Here is an 18,966-nt window from a genome sequence, read left to right as displayed (position 1 = left end):
CTCTTTCAGTTTAAAACCATTTCTTACTATCTGCCCATATCAAAAGTCCCTCTCCCTCCTTTTCATGAGCCCCCTTAAGGTACTGGCAGGCTGCAATGACGAGTCCCCAGAGCCTTCTCTTCTCCCCGTGGAACAACCCCAGTTGTTGGATCCATGAGGAGGATCCACGCTATTTTACAGCATTATTACACCATGGGATACACCAGAACATCTGTAATTTTGACTGTAAATATGAAATATAAGTCTTGGTGTATGTCTGGTTGTTGAAACTTAGTTTCTTTTCAGTGAGCCATGCAATGTTTTAGCGGAACAGTTATGGTACAGAGAACTTTTCAAAAGAAAAATAAACCAAAAGCAGAGAGGTTGATCATAATTTTAAACCCATTATGACCAGTTTTGAAAATCTGAAATCATACAAGTGAGGTCAGCAATTGAATTATTTGATTTAATGACTGGACAATTTTGATACATAAAAATAGATACTTAGTAATGAACAAGTTTGTACAAACCAGATTTCTTTTGTACAGTACAAAACAATGATGAAGATAAAAAAAGATTTGCTAGGTTACAGGGCAAGACACAGGAACAACAAAACATCATTGAATAAAAGTTTTAAAATTATCAGAGGCTTATTTCATAAATACAGTGCAATGCTTTCATTTAACAAATACAAAATTTACTATTTATCAACATCAGGAAATATATAAAATGTCTTTGAATGACAATCTGATTTAAAAACTGATGCAAATACAATAGCATTTTTAGAATTCTGAGGTAATATTACACATTATCTCAAAAAAAGCTCCAATAAATAAAACTAAACAGAAGGCAAAGTGCAATTCAGTGAAAATGAGAAAAGATAAAGCTTTTATTTTAACAATAGTAGAGAAATAGTTATTAAAAGTGGGCTTAAGCCTTAAAAAAATACTTTGGCTAATTTGCCATGTTTTCAGATAAACTGTATAGCTATTTATTCATAAGCCAACCTTTTATGAATCCAATTCTACAGAGAGAGGAATGGGGGTAGGTGTTTGCTTCCAGGTTTCTTACTTACATCCATATTCAGCTGTTAGAAATTTAACATTGCTTGCAGCTATCTAGTTCATCCAGTGCAACAGGGAAAGCTTAATTTATTTCTTAACACCTGAAATCCTGCAAGTTAAGATTTATTTTAAAATCTCCATTTGGGACATACAATGTAAAAATGCAGAATTTTTCAGCACTGCTTTTAACACTCTTTGTGCTAACCTAGTATAGTTCCAGGCTAAAGTCAATGGAAATTTTATTATTTGTATCAAGAACAGCACAACGAATAAAGTGCCAAATATTCTAAAATATCCTAATATTTATCTCTGCTTTTAAAATCAGTAAAATCACCAGTAACTTTTCTAGGAGAAAGGAAAAAATAAAATTTACACTTAGTTATTGAAGAATATCCACAACAGCTTTGAAAGCATGAATTAGGCAGATTAATTTGTAAATCTGTTGATTGTATGTAAATAATACAGAGAGAGAAAAGAAGACTAATATAGTATTTGAGAACAGACACTACAAGATATTTATGCATCCATGCCCCAGCAGAAGTCAATGGGGAAAGCTGACAAATTAGATGCCTAAGTGTCTCAAATGATCTGGGCCTTATTCAGCTGAAAGAAAAATCTACAGAACACACAGTAGCTATGCATATTTAAAAATACAATACTGCATGCTCATAAATTCTTTCCATTTAATGAATAAAACCCAGACTTACAATTATTTCAGTATTTTAGAACCATTTCTTCCCCAGCTGCTAATTTACTAACTCAGAGCAGACATACCAAGAACTCTTTTCACGTAGTTTGTGCAGTGAAAAACACAAAACATTGTTTTTAAATGCTGGTCTCCAAGTTAATGAAAGTTGAAATATTTTTCTGCAATGTTATTGTACTCACTTTTGTCAGAGCTTATTTACGACTTTCAGCAAAGTTGCTGCAAAAAATGATAGCATGATACACTATATCAGTTTTCCATGTGTTGTGGATATAATTCTCTTCCTAAAGCATTTCACCAGATGCGGAATTTATTTTAAATATCTAGTTTTGTTTACTATAATGCTACAGTAGATCTGGCTAGTTTGCTATTAAGAATGAACACACAAGCTCCTTAATACCTGTAGCTTGAACTTGAATCCCCTCAAGCTGAAAAAATACCTTTTAACTCTCTTGTACAGTCAAGTGTAAAAGCTGAATATACAACATCTAAAACCTCTTATTCATAAAAAATAATTTTATAGCAGTAAATGGCACTATCAAAACCCTATTTCTTCACAGGCAGTTATTTACATACTTCTTAGACAGCTGGTTTCACTGAGAAGGAAAACCAGAATAATAAAACTACATACATTTTATAAAGACTAAAATTCCTATTTGCCTTTGTGAAAAAAATGGCTACATGCTGATGTTATTTTTTTTTCTATTATTAATGTTAATTGAAAACAATCTACCACTGGGATTAACTAAGAGAAATATTCTGTATATTATCTCCCAGTGAGATACCTTGATGTAAAGGAATTATGATTAATGATAAAGTGCTATTAAGAAAAACCTAAAACTTGGGAATTGTCTTAGTTGGGTTTTGTTTTTCAAACAGACGAGCATTTGTACAAAGAAAGCTACTTTCTGTGACAAAGCAAGCAGCAGATGTATTGCCATTCAAGAAAAAACATACACTTCATATTTAATAAAAAAAATTTAACTAAATGAGAAAGCTGGCACAGTATCAAGAGACATAAAAATGAAAAGCTTAAAGGCACAATCAGAAGAGAGTGAATGCTACATAAAAATGCTGTTCTTGGAGTATTTAATCTTATTCTAGACCAAACCCCTCTGCATTTGAAATGCCAATGATCAGCTTTTGCTTCAGTTCCTTCTTGTTCTTGTAAGGAGGGAGACAAAGCTGGTTGAAGCAGGTATGGGCCACAGGTAACCTAAAATAATTTAAAAAATACCCAACAAAACACATTTAATAATAATGCAATAGAACCAGAACACTGCCAATTGCCTACACATTTTCAGTTAATTATTTTTTAAGTAGGAAATCCTGTAAAAGGAACATTTATCCTAATGGTGGTTCAAGTTCTGTTGAATGCAAGTAACACCACTGCTGGTCATAAGTACCTAAGGTGAACTTGTTTGCCTGCAACTCCTTCCCCCATCTTAATTTTTTTTTCAAGTTGGAAACATTCCCTTCTGGATTATGGAAACTCCAGGTACTACATGACTTCTCTAAACACAAAATCTGGGTATAGTCAGAATCCACAACATGGAAAAGGAAGCTGGGTCCTGCAGTAGGTACAGACACACCTAGAAGAACCACAGTTACGTATCTGTGAGGATACAGAATACAGCCTGGTAGAACACATCTTTACAGACCTAAGTGGGGAGCTCTGAAGAAATGATGAAATGCTGGAAAAACAACAGTTCACAAATTCTGGTCTCAGCTATACCAACACTTTCAGTTCCAAGTTTCTCCTGAGAAAGAGCTTGAATATACGTATTGCAGGTAGGACTAAGGAATGCCTGACTGAAACACTGGAAACTTTATTTCTCCCTAGAATAGCTTAAGTTGATGAACCACAGGTGATAAAAAGCTACAGGAACTCCTTGCCCTTTAAATTCTCAAGTGACTTGGAGGACACACACGGATATAGTCAAGGATATAGACTTCGCCCCTCAAGTAATCTGCTGTAGGAGGAGACAGGAGAAAGACAACGAGCTGAAGCTCAACCTGACATTTGGAAAACACACTGAAAAATGTATTAAATCTGGACACACCTATTTTATTATGTGACTCAAAAGCCCTCTAGATCTCTTTTAATTTAATCCCTCAGTCTTTTGAATGACCCCAACTTGGCCTTTGATCATTGGCAAACACTCTCAAAAGGGGGTGGAACCCCCAAGTCTTGAAACCCAAGCTACTTTCCCCTCCCTGCCCTTTAAATGATCAGCAAAGATCTGTTAATTGGACTGGAGTCTTGGCTTCAGAAAGTTGAGAAGCTTTTATTAATTTGACAATTTTTATTGCTATTAAATTCTTTGATCCTATTGTGTGAGCAGTATGATGATGGTGTCTACATTCATTCCTGTGCAGGCAGTCTGACAGCAACAATTATCTTGCAAAACACAGACCCTACAGCCGTTTAAAATGCACACTATTTCAAAACACATTTTCTCATTTTTAAGAAAAAGAACAATTTACAGAAGAAACATAAAGAGTGATTCAATGTTGACTGATTTTTCTTCATTTTTCATCTGATCTTCATGTTCCTTTAATGTTACTGGAACCAGTCATTAGCTCATTGAGAAAAGCATTAGAAATACCTCAGTAATGAGATAAATTCAATTTAAAAAATCCTCAAAATGTATTATGTTTATGCATTTAGATCATCTCTTCACAGAAAACCCAGCAAAATTCAGACTTTGAAAAATATAGTTCCATTTAAGTATTTTGATTACTCTAAATGTTTGAGAAATCTAGATAAAGCCAGTAATTACTGCTTCACAGTGAGCTTCAGAGCAGCAAGTTTTTCCATACAGTTTTCAAATCGCTTAAACTTTCTCCAGTCTTAAGAAGAAAAATACTAATAGGAAAGTGTATCCCAAGTAAATTCAACACAAAATAAAACGCTGCCAGAAGCATATGAACTTGGTATGAACAAATTAATCACAATGAAATTGCAAGACTGCTTTGCTCCTGTATCTTCTGAGCACCTGTATCAGCCACTCACCAGAGGCTCTAAAGAATGCTGCACACCCTCACAGCCACATGCTGAAATTCTTATTTAGACCATCAAGACAGAATGCAAGCATTTTCTGCAACTGCAGAGGTTGTGATAAATAATGCCATCAAACGCAACAAATTCAGAAAAATTCACGGTAGTTCAAGGTATATTTTCATTAGGTCAGCTGCCATGTTAGGAATGATTAAATACATAATTTATTTGAATTGAAAACATGTAAATAATCACTATAAATAATTACTGTCCTCAAATGTAAACATTGACTGGAAAAACAACTTTTAAATCTATGCAATCAATAAATGGGTATACTTGAAGGCAAACTAAAGGAGTCCATGCAGTTTCTTCCTTGCACTGCTTTACCAAAATCTGAATATCGATCTAATATCGATATCCAACTGAGACGGACAAAAACTCTCTAACAGTTTAGAGTTAGAAAGTGTATGTTTATTTGGCGCCAGGCACTGCGTGGGATAGCTCCCTAAGATGCAGGGCCCTGATCCAAGCAAACACAATACCTTTTATTTCCAAACATTATGAATATCCAAAATACAAATGCATATTCATAACATTAACACCTCCCATTCTCCGCTTTGTATGGAAATGAGCTTACATGTCATTAAGCGTTCGTAGTGTGTGCTCTGAATTGAGTCGGTGGTCTTGAATTGGGTCAGTGGTCTTAAAAAGATGAAGTAACTCATCTTCCTCAGTTTGACCTTTTCGCCCCTCTGAACTTTAACAATCCTAGTTACTTTAGTGACCTCTAAGTTTCCTCCTGCGTGACTTTTGAACGGGTTCCCACCAAGGGAGGAAATTGGTGATTGTCCTTGTTCCCTACACCAACTTACCAATGTTTCTATTCCTCGTTCTAAGCACAGCTAAGCAAACATATAAATGACAGGTCATCAGTTATTTGGTAATCAGTTACTAACATCTTAAACCCATTTCAGGTCCAGCTCTCTTAACTCTTAGCTGGGCCCAAATTCCATCCTATTCTAACTAATTCCAACACAGCTAGATTGTAACTAAAATCTTTATGTTTCTTCTAAATCTATGTTTCAGCACATTAGTTTACTCTTCTTTAAAAAGACATTCAAGAGCAATAAGGACTCTTGGGAAACAGGTTAATGAAAAAAAATTTAAAAATCCAAAACATTACTTACCAATTAGTGGATGTTTCACTCTTTGAAATCTTGAAATTCAGATCAGCCATTCCTCCCACAGGTACTCTATCACTTCCTGTAGCAAAATGTAGCAGCTTCTTTTGAAGGTCTAGAGAAAATCCAAGTACTACATCCCAAAAGTATCTATGCTCAGGGCAGAGGGAGAAGAAAATGTTGAAAGATGCAACATAGTAAAAAAATAGTATGAAGATGATAATAAAACCACAAGTTCTACATGATAAATATCACTTACCAATAATTTAATTAACATATAGGACATCAGTAGTACCCCAATATACAAGGTTAAATTCCCAACAAATTGACAAGTACAATGTTTTATTAATTTTGGAATGATGTCTTGCCAAAAGATGCCTCAAGCCACTTATCTATAAAAATATAAATGCCTTCTACTCACTAATATAAATGTCCTTAGTATCAAAGAGAATTGGGCAAAAAAAGTATTTTTAGAAGATTGGATAATAAAAATACTGAGATTTCATATGCAGGATTTGGAGCTTTTCTTTTCAAACTACTCTACTTCAATGTGCTCATAATCTTTTAAGGATATTCAGTAAACACATACCATTAAGGATCTAATTCTTCCTACTTATGATAATTTAGTAGTGTCCTTGTGTTACTTGGAAATAGGTTTCTAAAACTTCAGTCATTCTCAGATTACCCTTGAAGAGATTACTGCTGGAAGTCTAACATTCCATGATGTTTTAAACTCGGTAATTAGAATAAAAACCCAGGCCTACCGTATAGTAAGATCAGTTTTTTGGTAGCCCTCATACTGGGTACTTCGCTGTAAAGCAGACATATCCAGTTCAGGACTGCCACAGACAAGAATTTCAACCTCCTCTGGACGAAGTAGCTGCCATAAATCAAGGAAAAAAGTTTAATTTTTTTAAAGAGATGAGAAATTATGCTACTAGATTAAGATTTCATTTTTATTTTGTCATTATAGAAAAATTAACAGAATATCATTCATTTTAAGTCTCTAACTTGGATACACACTGATTATAGAAAAATTAATCCCTCAGCACTTTGAAGAATCTCTTACTGCTGTATATAGTAGAAAGCTTAATTACAGGATAACACAATATTTCAGCATATTTTGCTCTTCACTTCTTCATCATTCTTACAATTATTACACTGACTTGCCTGTCATCTGATCAGACTACAAACGGGTCGGGAAGAAAATTAAGTTTGTACATCTGGAATCCAGAGGGAGGGTCTTGATGTCAATTTTGATTTCAACTTCCACTTCATTGACAAGTCCTAGTGTGGGTAGCTGAGCAGCAGAGGCTGACAGGACTTGACTCTTAGTTGTACACACTGCTGTGCAAAGTGAATCCTTATAACAATAAACCATGTTTAATACCCACTAAACTTACACCTGCAGAACCTACTTATTCATTTACTACCCCTTCATCAAGCTGCATGGATGCATGTCATGGCATTTCAATGGAATCTCACTGTCCTTCCAGAACCTTCCCAGTGGTTGGGCAAAACTTGCTTTGCTGCCAGGTGTCACTGGAATTTAGAAAATATCAGGCAAATTGAAACTGCCTCTTCTTTCTCAGTGCAGAAGGGATGCTGTAAATTACAAAATCATTCCAACAGCCAAACAGGACTGAAAGTAGAAGAATGTTTAATCTCAGCTTTACTGAGTGTTCTTCCAGCAAAAAGCAATAGATGTTTTCAGAGGAGTCACTCAGGAGCCCTCAGACACAGTTGTTTTGCAGTTCCTAAATGTAGGGAATACAAAGAAACCTTGTAAACATTCACAGGAGAGCCTGTGAAGTGCCTGTGAATACATAGTAATAAACCTGTCTTCTGGAGCTTTATCTCTTTGCAATAAAACACTACAGAGAGCAGTTGATTACCTGATTCATTTCTTCTACTTATGTTGGACTAATCAAGTCTGTTGATCAATCAAGACTCTTTCCAAGTCTTAAAATCATCCAGGGCAATTTGTTTTAATTTAGTTAAGTCATTGTCAAATACTTGAAATAGAAGTGAAGAGTTATGTTTCACTTTACTCTTACCAGTAATGCATATGAAGCACAGACACTATGAAATCCATAATAGAAAGCTGCAAATTGTTTGTAGATTGATTTATTGAGAAGAAAATCAACATAGAGCTGCACATATTCTAAAAAAAAAAAAAAATTGTTACACGATAATGATTTTAATCAATCACCTGTTCTGCTTTCCAAAATTGTAGTGAATTACGAAAAATGAATGCATTTAATTTTAGATACCATTAAATTGGTAGGCATACCAGAAAGAACTACAGCCATTTCATTTTCACACTTCATTAATGAAAACTTAGGCTTATAGAAAGGAGAAAAAGGACAAACTTAAATCTGCAAAGTATGTGTAGTTAATATACACTGAAGTACCTTTCCTATTCCGATTTGTGACTGGAATTTTATCTCCATTTGGCTTTAAGTTGTAAGATTTTATAACACCAAATTCTTCCTGAAAAACCTACAGAAAAAGAGGAGTCAAGGTCAGCACTGGAAAATGAACTCCTACACTTACAAACAACAAAGCTTGTATGAAGTCATGTATTTCCTCTCTCTCTTCAGCAAATGCTGCAATTCTGAGAGTTGTGAGGTTTTTACAAGTTAAATATTATAATTTTCAACACATTGCTCAGAAAATTAGTATTCAAAGAATATCAACCCTGTTTCATAGTGGCATGTCAAACTGACCTGCAGTCTCTGGAGCCATGGAGTTTTTCATAGAAAAGAACAGTATAGGAACAGCAAATACAATTAAGAAGGTATTTGTTCTGATGTAGTTCACCTAGGAGCTAAGTACCACCAATATGAAATTTCATTAACTAGTATGTGTGTTCTGAAATGAAGAGTAACTGAAAAAGGCTTCCTTAACTGAAATAGCAGTTACAACACAGAGGTCAGGCAAAACTGTAAAAACAGGCTACTGCTGAAGTGAGATTTCCTGGACAAAATGCATAAAATAACCAAGTAAGCTTTGACTATCTTCTGCATTAGACAGAAAAGGGATTGTCTTGCAGCCAGATGAATTTCACAAGCCTGCTCATTGATTGCAAGGTGGTGGTGTCAAGGAGAGCAAAGAGCTGGAAATGCACCAGCAGCTGGCCAAGTGACCCTGGCCGTGAGCACTGGGATCCACCCATGCTGCCAGGGAACAACAGCTCAGAGTCTCATCGCGGAGCCAGAGATCCTGGGCAGCGCTGCCCCTGGAGCAAGCTCTGATCTCCGTGCAGTTATATTCCAAACCATCAGCAATCACACAGCAATGAGCCACTCCACTGCCATTTTAACACTGGGAAAAATCACGGAATGAGGTTGAGAAGCACTTATGGTTGGTGCACTTAATGACCTGAAAGGTTGAGTAAAAATCCTCTTCGACATTGCCTTCATAGGATAGAAGTTCACTTAGTCCATGCGCCAATTCCTGCAATACAAAAAAAAACTTGTTAGTAAATCTAAAAAACTAAGTGATGCACTTTGCAAACATGTGCCAGAAGCATTGTTTTATACAGAAAGTATCTTGGAAAAAGCTGTACATTTAAACTGCATGCTATGCTAGAAAACATTGAGATTTTCTGTTTTCAGCAGAAGAAAAGGAGACTTTATCAGCCTGTGCTGAAAAAAAAAGCTGTTTTCAAATAGTTCATAACTCAAGCATTAAATATAAATAAATCAGGTTTTATATCAATAATTTCTTCTCTTAAAAAATGTAATACTTACAGGCATAATCTGAAACAGGTCATCTAATGTGACACCACAGATGCCTACAAGTGTGTTATGATCACAGGGAACAATGGGAGGACTCAATAATTTCTTGTAACAGCAAGGTGGGAAACGAATATCCAAGGTGATGCTGTTATATACAGCAAGTCCCATAAGCTATATATGTCAAATGTTAAGGGCAAATCTGACACATCCTTATTATAGTTAGGATTTTTGCAGCTTGGAAAAAATATTCTAAGAGTCATGCTCCACAAAGAGAAGGAATGGAAATTATTTAATTTTTTCTGGACTGACAATTTTAAATGCAGTTTTGCATTACGGTTAAGCAGTGGTTAACATGGTTCAAATGATGCACATTGACAGAATGCTTGAGAATCTTCTTCATAATAGTCTATACAAGAATATCTACAATAATTTTTCCCAAAGTATTGTTATGAAAACAGAGAAAGATAAATATGTATTTTTTTAGTGAGAGCTCAAAAAAGCACTATTTCTTTTAAGTAAATATAAAAGCATTAAGAAAAACCTGCACTGGTACTACAGCTCATCCATTAGCACATTTAAGTGGATCCCATGAAACAAATTTGAAACTATCCCAATTCAACTTCTCACAAGAATAGAATAGTTCTGTTAGAAGAGACTTACAACCACCATCTGATCCAACTGCAATCAGTAAAGGGACACTACTTCCTCACCTCAGTGGAGTTATAAGCATATACTACCATAAATCATTTGTCTTAGGTTTTCATATACAGGCACAATAGAAAACCTAGAAAATAAACTTGTGCTAAAAATAGCATGTGGCTTCCATTTTGTAATAAAATAGGCAAAAGCCACATACTGCTCAATGGGGACTTAAATTAAGTATTATTTCACACAGGCACATTAATGTTTACTGAAAGAAACTGAAGAGGCTTAAGTACATAAAAAATTACAACTTATACACAAAGAAGTTGCATGTTTAACGTCGATTTAGCATTTTCTGACTGTGAAATGTACCACATACCCACACACCACCATTTTCTTCCTATTTTTAGTTCTTGCTTGAACAATATTCAAAAAAATACATTTTAAATGGAACACAGGAGTATATACAACCTTTGAAGGAGCTCTAGCCAGTGCCTTATTTCCTCCCCACACCAGCTCATCGAATGGCTGTCGTTCGGAACATTCTAGCAGACAGAAAAGGATACGGCTCCAACCAGACGGAATTCCGAGTAGTTATCGCATTTAAAGCTGCTGAACCAATGGCAGTGCGAGTCCTTGTGGTAGGTGAACATGCCTGCACAACGGCAACGTGGCCCTTAAAAAGCCTGAGCTTTGTAAGAAGTCGTACAAAGCCTCACCTTTCTTACCCATGCACCCTTAGAAGTGCTCCTCAGAGTGCCCACATCTCCATGCTTGTTCCCAGGACCCTGCTCCCACCACGGCAGGAGTCTGCAGGAAGATGCTTGGGAGGGAGCACCAAGGGCAGTGCCAAGCCTGAAGCAAGCAAGTGGGCTCAAGCCCACCAGCCCTGCTGGGTGCTGGTGCAACACATTCTTCAGGGCCTCCAGTTGTGGATATTCTCCACTGTCTGTACAATCTGTTTCTTCATTGCACTCCAGCATCTGTACTGCCATAAACATTAACTGTCTAACCAAAAATTTACTTACTGTAATGTAAACCCACTTATTTCCTCCTTTCTTCCTAGGTCAGTAGCAGATGACAATCCCTAAAAATGCTGGCATGAATCCCATGATACAAATACTGTAAGCTTTACCTTCTTGGAACAGAAAACTGTAAATGGTTTATGTTATACACACACTACCAGCAAAGGGGTATGTTTCATATTTTCTATCAAAAAATTATACCAGAAAAGTTAAAAAAGCCCCAAACTACATGTACCCTAAAAAAGCCACTCATGGGTCTAAATGACAAGCTAGATCCTACTCAAATCATGAGTATAGACGAGTTTGACTGCTATTTGCATCAGATACAGAACATTCTGTTTTAAAGAGTGCCAGAAAGTAAAATCCTACATAATGAAAGCAGATAACAGCTCTGAAATGCCTAGGAAGTATTGCTCAGAGAAGCAAGACACACTCCACACAAGCGTGCCTCTAATGCAGAAGTAATTGGGATAAAACGTGATGGACTGTTTCAGTTTGTTGGGATTGAATGGGCCAAGTTTATTATTGTTGCCATGGTCTGTACAAACCAAAGCAAGGAATACTTCTAAGCACATCTTGCATGCAACAGCTCACTGCATCCCTGTTTGAAGATAAAGTTGTTGAAAAATATTTAAATGAAAAAAAATAAAGTCCTTTTGATATAAAAAAAACAAAGACTGAAAATCCAACTTGTTTCAGGGACATCTAGTTCTTATGACAAATTACAGACAAAGAACTGCCTTCATGATTTTCCCCCCACTCTCCTGAGCAATTTATCTTTTGAATTCCAGCTCAAAAAGGTGCTCATCACAAAAGGTTTGGACACTGCCATTACCAGAAACAACAGAACAGCTGCATGTAAGGCAGAGCAAGGTTCACACACTAAAAGATTATAGGGATGCTGGAACAAAGTAGGTTTTGAATCCCATTTATTAATTGTCCACACCAAGATAAAGAAAGCATTGCAAAACACACAAGCAGGCGCTGAGTTAATTAAGAATTTTTAAATTCCACAGCTAAATCTGAAGAATCAGTTAACCTGGAAAGGGCAAGAACAGTGACATTTTCCCTTCCAAGCTTCTGACATGTTATTTGCATCTTCAACATTAAAGACAGCAGAGGATACAGTCCCTTTCCAAGGGACAAGAATATTTCTGAACTCCTCCCACACTTGGCTGATAGTCGTAACAATGAAAGAATTTACACTTTAAAGTAAGGAAGCTTGCCAGAGATAGTGAAAAAATATATTACTCTGAATGTTTCCAAACTCATCAGTTACCAAGCTCTGCTGACAGCATTTTTACTAACAGAACTGTCAAACTTACAGAACGCTTTCTGCAGGATAAATTGTTTCCTATTAAGGTTGCTATCACCAACGTCATGTCTCGACACAGACCCCTTTTTACTACAAAAAGGGTACAGGCAAATAACAATCTCAGCAGATACGATGACATATTTATGACTTAGAATTCTGTACCTTTAGAAGTAGTCCTATAAACAACAAAGGACCATGATTTTAAGGCACATGAACACTTCCAGGCAAAGACAGGCAAGCTCTTGCATTCTACCAATGATTTTCAGGTGTTATGCTCAAGTGCCTGGAAATCAATTTAAAAGCCATCCTGGTCACACTTCAACCCACTAAGTCATCAGTACTGTATCCACGCCCAAAGGAAAGCTCATTAGAGTGGTGAATAAAACTCACCCAGATCCATCTACATCACTGTAACACAAGTGGATGGAACTGCTTGTTTATGACTGCTCATTCATGTCTTACAATCTCCTACTTAACCAAAAAGTCTTATTTTTTTTTCCCTTGGGCATGACATGTCATTACAGGCTCACAGGTCCTGGTAACAGCAGAGGGAGGCTTTTTCATTCAGGCTCACACCTGCCTATACTGTCTCTGCTCCTAACTGAAAGACCTTTCTTTCCTGAGATTATTTCAGACCCCTTTAAGAATACTGGCCACACAGATACCACAAACAGACAATATGATGACAACGATTCAAGTAAAAGCTAACCTCTACCTATCCTAATCACAGAAACAGTACCAGAACTTGCAGGCACTCTCAGTGCAACTATCAGCACCAAAAAAACCCCATGGATATATGGGAGACCAAGGTCAGCAGTTTGCCAGAACTGACCAAAGTAACAGTGTCCAGCTGCAGCTACTTACAAAAACCAGGAAAACTCCCTAAACTAGCAATATGAAGACAACTGAGGGCAGAAAGAGAAAATGCACCATGTGAAGAAATAGTGAAGGATGGTAGATGATAAACCAATACATTTGGCCTTATCTCCACTTGAATATTTGCTAAACCATTGTGCTGGTTTAGGCTGAGATAATTTCCTTCGTAGCTGATAGCTAGTACAAGGCTATGTTTTGGATTTGTGCTGAAAACAGTATTTATAATGCAAAGACTTTTCTATTACTGCTGAGCAGTGCTTACACAAGAGTCTGAACAAATTTTCACATTGTACTTAAGAATATTTATGAGGACTCACCATAATCTGGGTGAAAAATCTGCCGAATCAGAAGAAGAAACCATTCTTTTGTCAGGCCACCCATATCAAGACCAGCTTCTCCTACAAATGTGACTTTTAACTTCTTTTTCAGATCTGCCTTCTTCCTTGCTAGCTATTGTGAAATAGGTAGGGAAGAAGAAAAAGGAGATTTAACATATTGTCACTACTTCTAGCCATGGAGAACACACCTCAGCCTCTATTCTACTGCTCTTGCTTTGCCTAAACTATTAATTTGCATAGTTTTCTACTAATAGGTCAAAACTATATTAAAACAATGACTGAATTGCCGAAGCAAGACAATTATGACTACTTGACACCATCAACTACTTTGCACATGGTGTCACTCTCTGGGCTTGAAAAGAAGTTAGGTGGTGTACAAATAGACTTAACAAGCAATTAGATGCAATGAATTGAGTCTGTCTGGAATATTTCAGACCTGTATAATTTTTTACCTTTTACAGAAGATGTGCTACCAGGAAGAAATGACAAATTTAAAAAGTAATTAGACATAATTTGGAAATATTTAGAAATAAGGGAATAAGATAAACTTTCAATATTTGGACACCATTTGGTTCTGTGTAAGATTCCTGCCAGCAAGTATCAGCTGCTTTATAAAACTGTTTTTCAGACAATGGTGACAAGCTCTTTTCATTACTTTTTCCTAAGAGACAGCATTTCACCACAAAAAACCTGCAAATAATTAGATTACAGCCTTTTACAATTAGCAGTGATCTTTCAGACTGAGTCCCCATACAAGTTTTCTTTAAAACATTAATTACTGTCCAGCTCCAGAGCAAACGTTTAAACCAGTCAAGAGTACGCTTGTGATAAAATAATCTCCATGTTGCTAGCAGCTCAAGTAAATTCCTATTACACAAATTTTGTAACTATAGGTATTGGTGTTACTTGAAACAAGCTATTTATCATCTGAAGTGATTTTTCTTTGCAAATTATTTTTTAAAATTTGAAATAAAAGTAAGACATCTTCCCTCTCCACATGCCATTCCCCATAATTTTGAGAATATGAATCTATAATATGTTCTTACTCATCTCTGAAATGGGTAGAAGAAAGCACCAGAAACAAACAGGAGAATATTTTGACTATAAAAACTTCTGAAATTGCTCTTGGTTATTTTAGTGTGGTAAAAAGCCTACAATGCCTGAGAGAAAGCAATACTACCAATCATATTTCTTCATAGGAGAAAAGGCCAAAACAGACGGGTTTTAAAATAGGAGAATAAAGCTTAAACTTGTATTTTCTGACATGAGTAATCATAATTTGTGTGATGTTGTTTTCACTACCTGGACTTATTCTTCAGTATTATCAGGCTGTTCTCAATGTTGAGAAAGAGACAGAACTAAATTTCATTAAATAATGTTAATGAGCAAGGTTCAGTGGATACTGAACAATTGCCTAGTTTAATGGAAACACCTGTTTTATTTCTAAAAAAGGAAAAATTACATTCAAGAATGTGACAAATTAGTTAAAATCAAGTCAAGAATTTAAGAAAAGAAAGCCTAAAATTACTCTTACAGGATAGAGAAGGAAAAGAATAAAAAATTCCAAGAATTAGAACAGAACAACCTCATTAGTGATTAGTCACATCCTATTCATGCTGCTTCATGGACTCAAGTCCTACATAATCTGATAATTGTGCACTGTATTTTTAACACAAAAATTACTAACACAAATACAGACCATGTGCAGAGTATGCATATTTGTTATGGGCTTAGCTATGGAGCAGTATGAGTATAGGAAACGAATTTCAAAATGTCTAGCCCAATCTGTCCTGCAGCACTGCAATTTTGACAGTAATGAAGTTCTTTTTATTTAGTATTATGTAGTGGTATTCCCAATCTCTTAGTGAAAAAGATTTAAATATGACTTACTGAATTGAAATCTAAGTTCAATAGCTACTCTGCAGCAACACACAGTTTAATTATATTTTTTTGTTACCTCATCAAGTGAATCACTGACAAGGTGTGTCCTCCTCACTTTCACATTTAGGAATAACATATTCATGTCAGGCTTCTGTCTTCGAGAGACTTTATCCACAAGGCTTTGCTATTTGAATGAGAAGGAAACATTACACATGCAGTATCTTCATTTCAAAAAAAGGTGTCACACTTGTTAACTGTAAAAACTTCTCAGTATTGTGCATTAAAGACATTTCCCTAACATTGTAACTGCTTCAGTATCTTCTAGGAGATGGAGAGAAATTTCTTTCCTACTGCAGATACCATTTACACTATGTTTGAACTAACTTACTGGGAGGTTTAACAAGAAGGTGGCAATTGTGCAACAATTTTTTTTACTTCCCAAATTGTTAAAAATATACCTATAAGATTCTAGAAAGTGGCTTGTGCTTTAATTAGCTCTTCACAAGGCATATCCAGCAAGACCGGAATGCACAGGTGGGGGTGCTGCCACACAGAGCACTGAGGCAAAGAGTATCACCTGTCACCTGTAGAAAATTAGCACTGAGGGAGGCAGACAACGCCTCTTTCCAAACTGAAGAGGCTGCCCAGAAGCAGTACCTCTTCCATGACCTGAAAGTATACAGCTGAATCTTGGTCTTCCATGACAACACACCTTCAAAGAATAAAATACAAAACAGTCCAAAATTTTCACAGAATTTTTCTTCCTTAATCATCTTGTTAATTTAACATGCTAGCATGTTATGCTGGTTTCTCAAAAGAGGAAAAAAAGTAAGTCAATTACTCGTTCTCTACAACACTGCTATCTATAAGGATCCTGAAACTAAGTACACAAAAAAAAATACTGAGAGAACCCAGCATGGACATTTGTAGACTATTCATAGTAAAATGGTTTAAGTTCTTTTTCAGGGTAGTCAGAAATTCTAGAAGTTGTAATGACAGGTCATGTGTAATATCAGTCTGACAAATACTTGTGGTGGAGATGAGACACACATTTATCATTGAGGGACTTACCCGTGCAATACTTATCATTTGTTGTTCTGAGTCTCTTTGAATAATAACTTTTTTTGCTGCTATAGAAATAATAAATGGGTATTGACAGAAAGAAAACCTAACAAGAGAAAAGAAGATTAAATATTTTCTTTTTAGCATCTAGCATATTATTTTCATTTTAAGAATACAGGAGTGAATTATCATTCATAACTAATCCCTCCACTGACAATAATTTGCAAATAGCTGCTTTTTTTTCACTTTGTTTATAGAGATAATTGATTCAGTAGAACAAACTGTTATTTGCAAGTACTGCTAGAAACTGAAATTAATAATACTTATCTTTTGTCATTTGGGTTTTGTGTGGTTTGTTTTGTTTAGTTGGTTTTTTCCTTCTCAAGAAGACTATCAGGTATCAGACAGAAGCGTAGCCTGAAATACCTGATTCAGTGGAGCAAATTATGGTCTCCAAGTTTTCCCCAACCGCTGCTAGAGGCAAGGAAAATGCCTATGAATGTATTGGAGGCTAAAATATGTCTTTAGTAAGACACAGTTAGAAGTCTATGCCAGTAATTAATAAACTTACTTTATTATCATCCATATTTTACGTATTTTCTCCAGTTTGAAAAGACAGAATGAGATTTATTCCAGTCAATCTCACATCCACGCAGTAGCAAGTAAATATTAGCTATATTTTTCAATAAAATACATTATTTAATGTGGATCTCCATACACATAAACAGTATGCATATCATATATACAGACACTATCCATCCACTATATTTAATATAGATATACTAGACACAGTGCTTTGAAGTACTACTCAAACAAGAAACATGCAGTTATTCCTCTTACCTGTGAGAATTCCCATAGCATTGCCAGTTATGATATTCTTCCATAAGATCAATATGATCAAGCGTAGAATTATAGAAATCCGTATATGAAATAATAGGAGGGCTAATCAGACTATTTGCAGCATCTAAAAAGAACACAGAAGTCTTTTAAAACAACGCCTGGATTCAGCATATCTCATTTCTCGGCATCACGAGCACCAGTGATCTCAGAAACTTTAAGCCAAGTCTAAAATAATACTGAAAAATTAATAACCTAGCTACAGAACTCAAGTCTTAACTACAGAATTACAGCTACAACGTAACCCCACAGGACATCACATTAATTGCTGTAGAAAACAGTAAATCCCTAGTTCTGCCCATTTATGATAAGGGAGCATCAGTTTGATTCTAGCTTCCTAACTGACATACACTCAATTAAGGTCTCATGGATAAAGGATACTATGTTCTGCTGAAATTGATGAAAAAAGCAGTTTGATAAATGAAAGTGTTTAAGAAATCCATATCATTTCAAGCAGCTATGGCTAGAAAATCTACATTTTTTCCAGTATACCATCTAGACCTGCACAAAAATTAAGTAGTTGACCAAAGGAAGAAAGCCAATTCACATTTAAGCTATCTCATTATACAATGACATTCACATAATGTCAAATGGCCAGTAAGTTCTCTATTAACACTCCAGCATACTTTAATTTTGGTCTGTCAGACACAAAGTAGTGTCTTTTCATCTACTAAACAGCTCTTTTTCCAGAATTAAGGAGCTAGTAACTCTTTCATAGATGATTATAAAACATGTCTCTTGTTTTAGATAATTTAGCTTGTGCACCTAACTCTGCAGGATTGTGCAGAATACTTTTAAGTAAAAGTCTTAAGTTGACAGTGAAAAAATTTTAATTCCAATTTTAATTTTCATTTCTGGTTTTGTCTTCTCCTAAAAAGGAGAAAGAAAGTGCTCTAATCACCATTTGGCAGCAGTTGAGAAGGTTTACATTTGCAGTAGTCAAATTTGCTGTGCTCTATGTTGAGCCAAGCAGGGATTTATACTTTTTTTAAGATGTAGTTTTGGATGTAAGAGGCACATGCATTGCCTAACTTTCTTTAGATGCTAAATAGTTCCGTGGGGGTAGGTGAATTGCAGAGGAAATTCTGGCAGCTCCACATTTAAGAGTTTCTTTTATAAATCTACGGGAAGCCTTAACCATTGGTCACTTGTGTAGATTTGTTTGAATGATCGATGTCGCTGTTGTACCAGGGACGGCGAGAATAACGACACAGAGTTAAGTCCGAAAGAAGAGAACCCTTTACGAACTTACAGAC

At 35.8% G+C, this 18,966-nt stretch overlaps 1 protein-coding gene across 10 annotated transcripts in view; it reads right to left on the bottom strand.

Annotated features, from left to right (window-relative positions):
* Nucleotides 1-431: 431 nt before the first annotated feature.
* HECTD2 (HECT domain E3 ubiquitin protein ligase 2) overlaps nt 432-18,966 on the bottom strand; it is a 35,260-nt gene continuing 16,725 nt past the window's right edge. For 2 of the 10 annotated variants that reach the window (XM_042018954.1, XM_042018955.1), the window contains exons 10-21: nt 17,654-17,777; nt 16,823-16,919; nt 15,828-15,935; nt 13,850-13,982; nt 10,883-10,971; nt 9,687-9,845; nt 9,316-9,390; nt 8,346-8,433; nt 7,989-8,095; nt 6,696-6,811; nt 5,938-6,081; nt 432-2,965 (exon numbers count right to left, since the gene is read on the bottom strand). In XM_042018954.1, coding sequence (XP_041874888.1) covers nt 2,845-2,965; nt 5,938-6,081; nt 6,696-6,811; nt 7,989-8,095; nt 8,346-8,433; nt 9,316-9,390; nt 9,687-9,845; nt 10,883-10,971; nt 13,850-13,982; nt 15,828-15,935; nt 16,823-16,919; nt 17,654-17,777 — 1,361 coding nt within the window. In that variant the 3' untranslated portion in view covers nt 432-2,844. The other 8 variants (XR_006014533.1, XM_042018956.1, XM_042018958.1 and 5 more) reach the window with 8 other exon arrangements.

This window comes from Corvus kubaryi, unplaced genomic scaffold (genome assembly GCF_017639235.1).
Source record: "Corvus kubaryi isolate FWS band 111438036 unplaced genomic scaffold, C.kubaryi_AGA036_p1.0 138, whole genome shotgun sequence".
Classification (NCBI taxonomy): Eukaryota; Metazoa; Chordata; class Aves; order Passeriformes; family Corvidae; genus Corvus; species Corvus kubaryi.
This window is presented reverse-complemented; position numbering and strand designations above follow the sequence as displayed.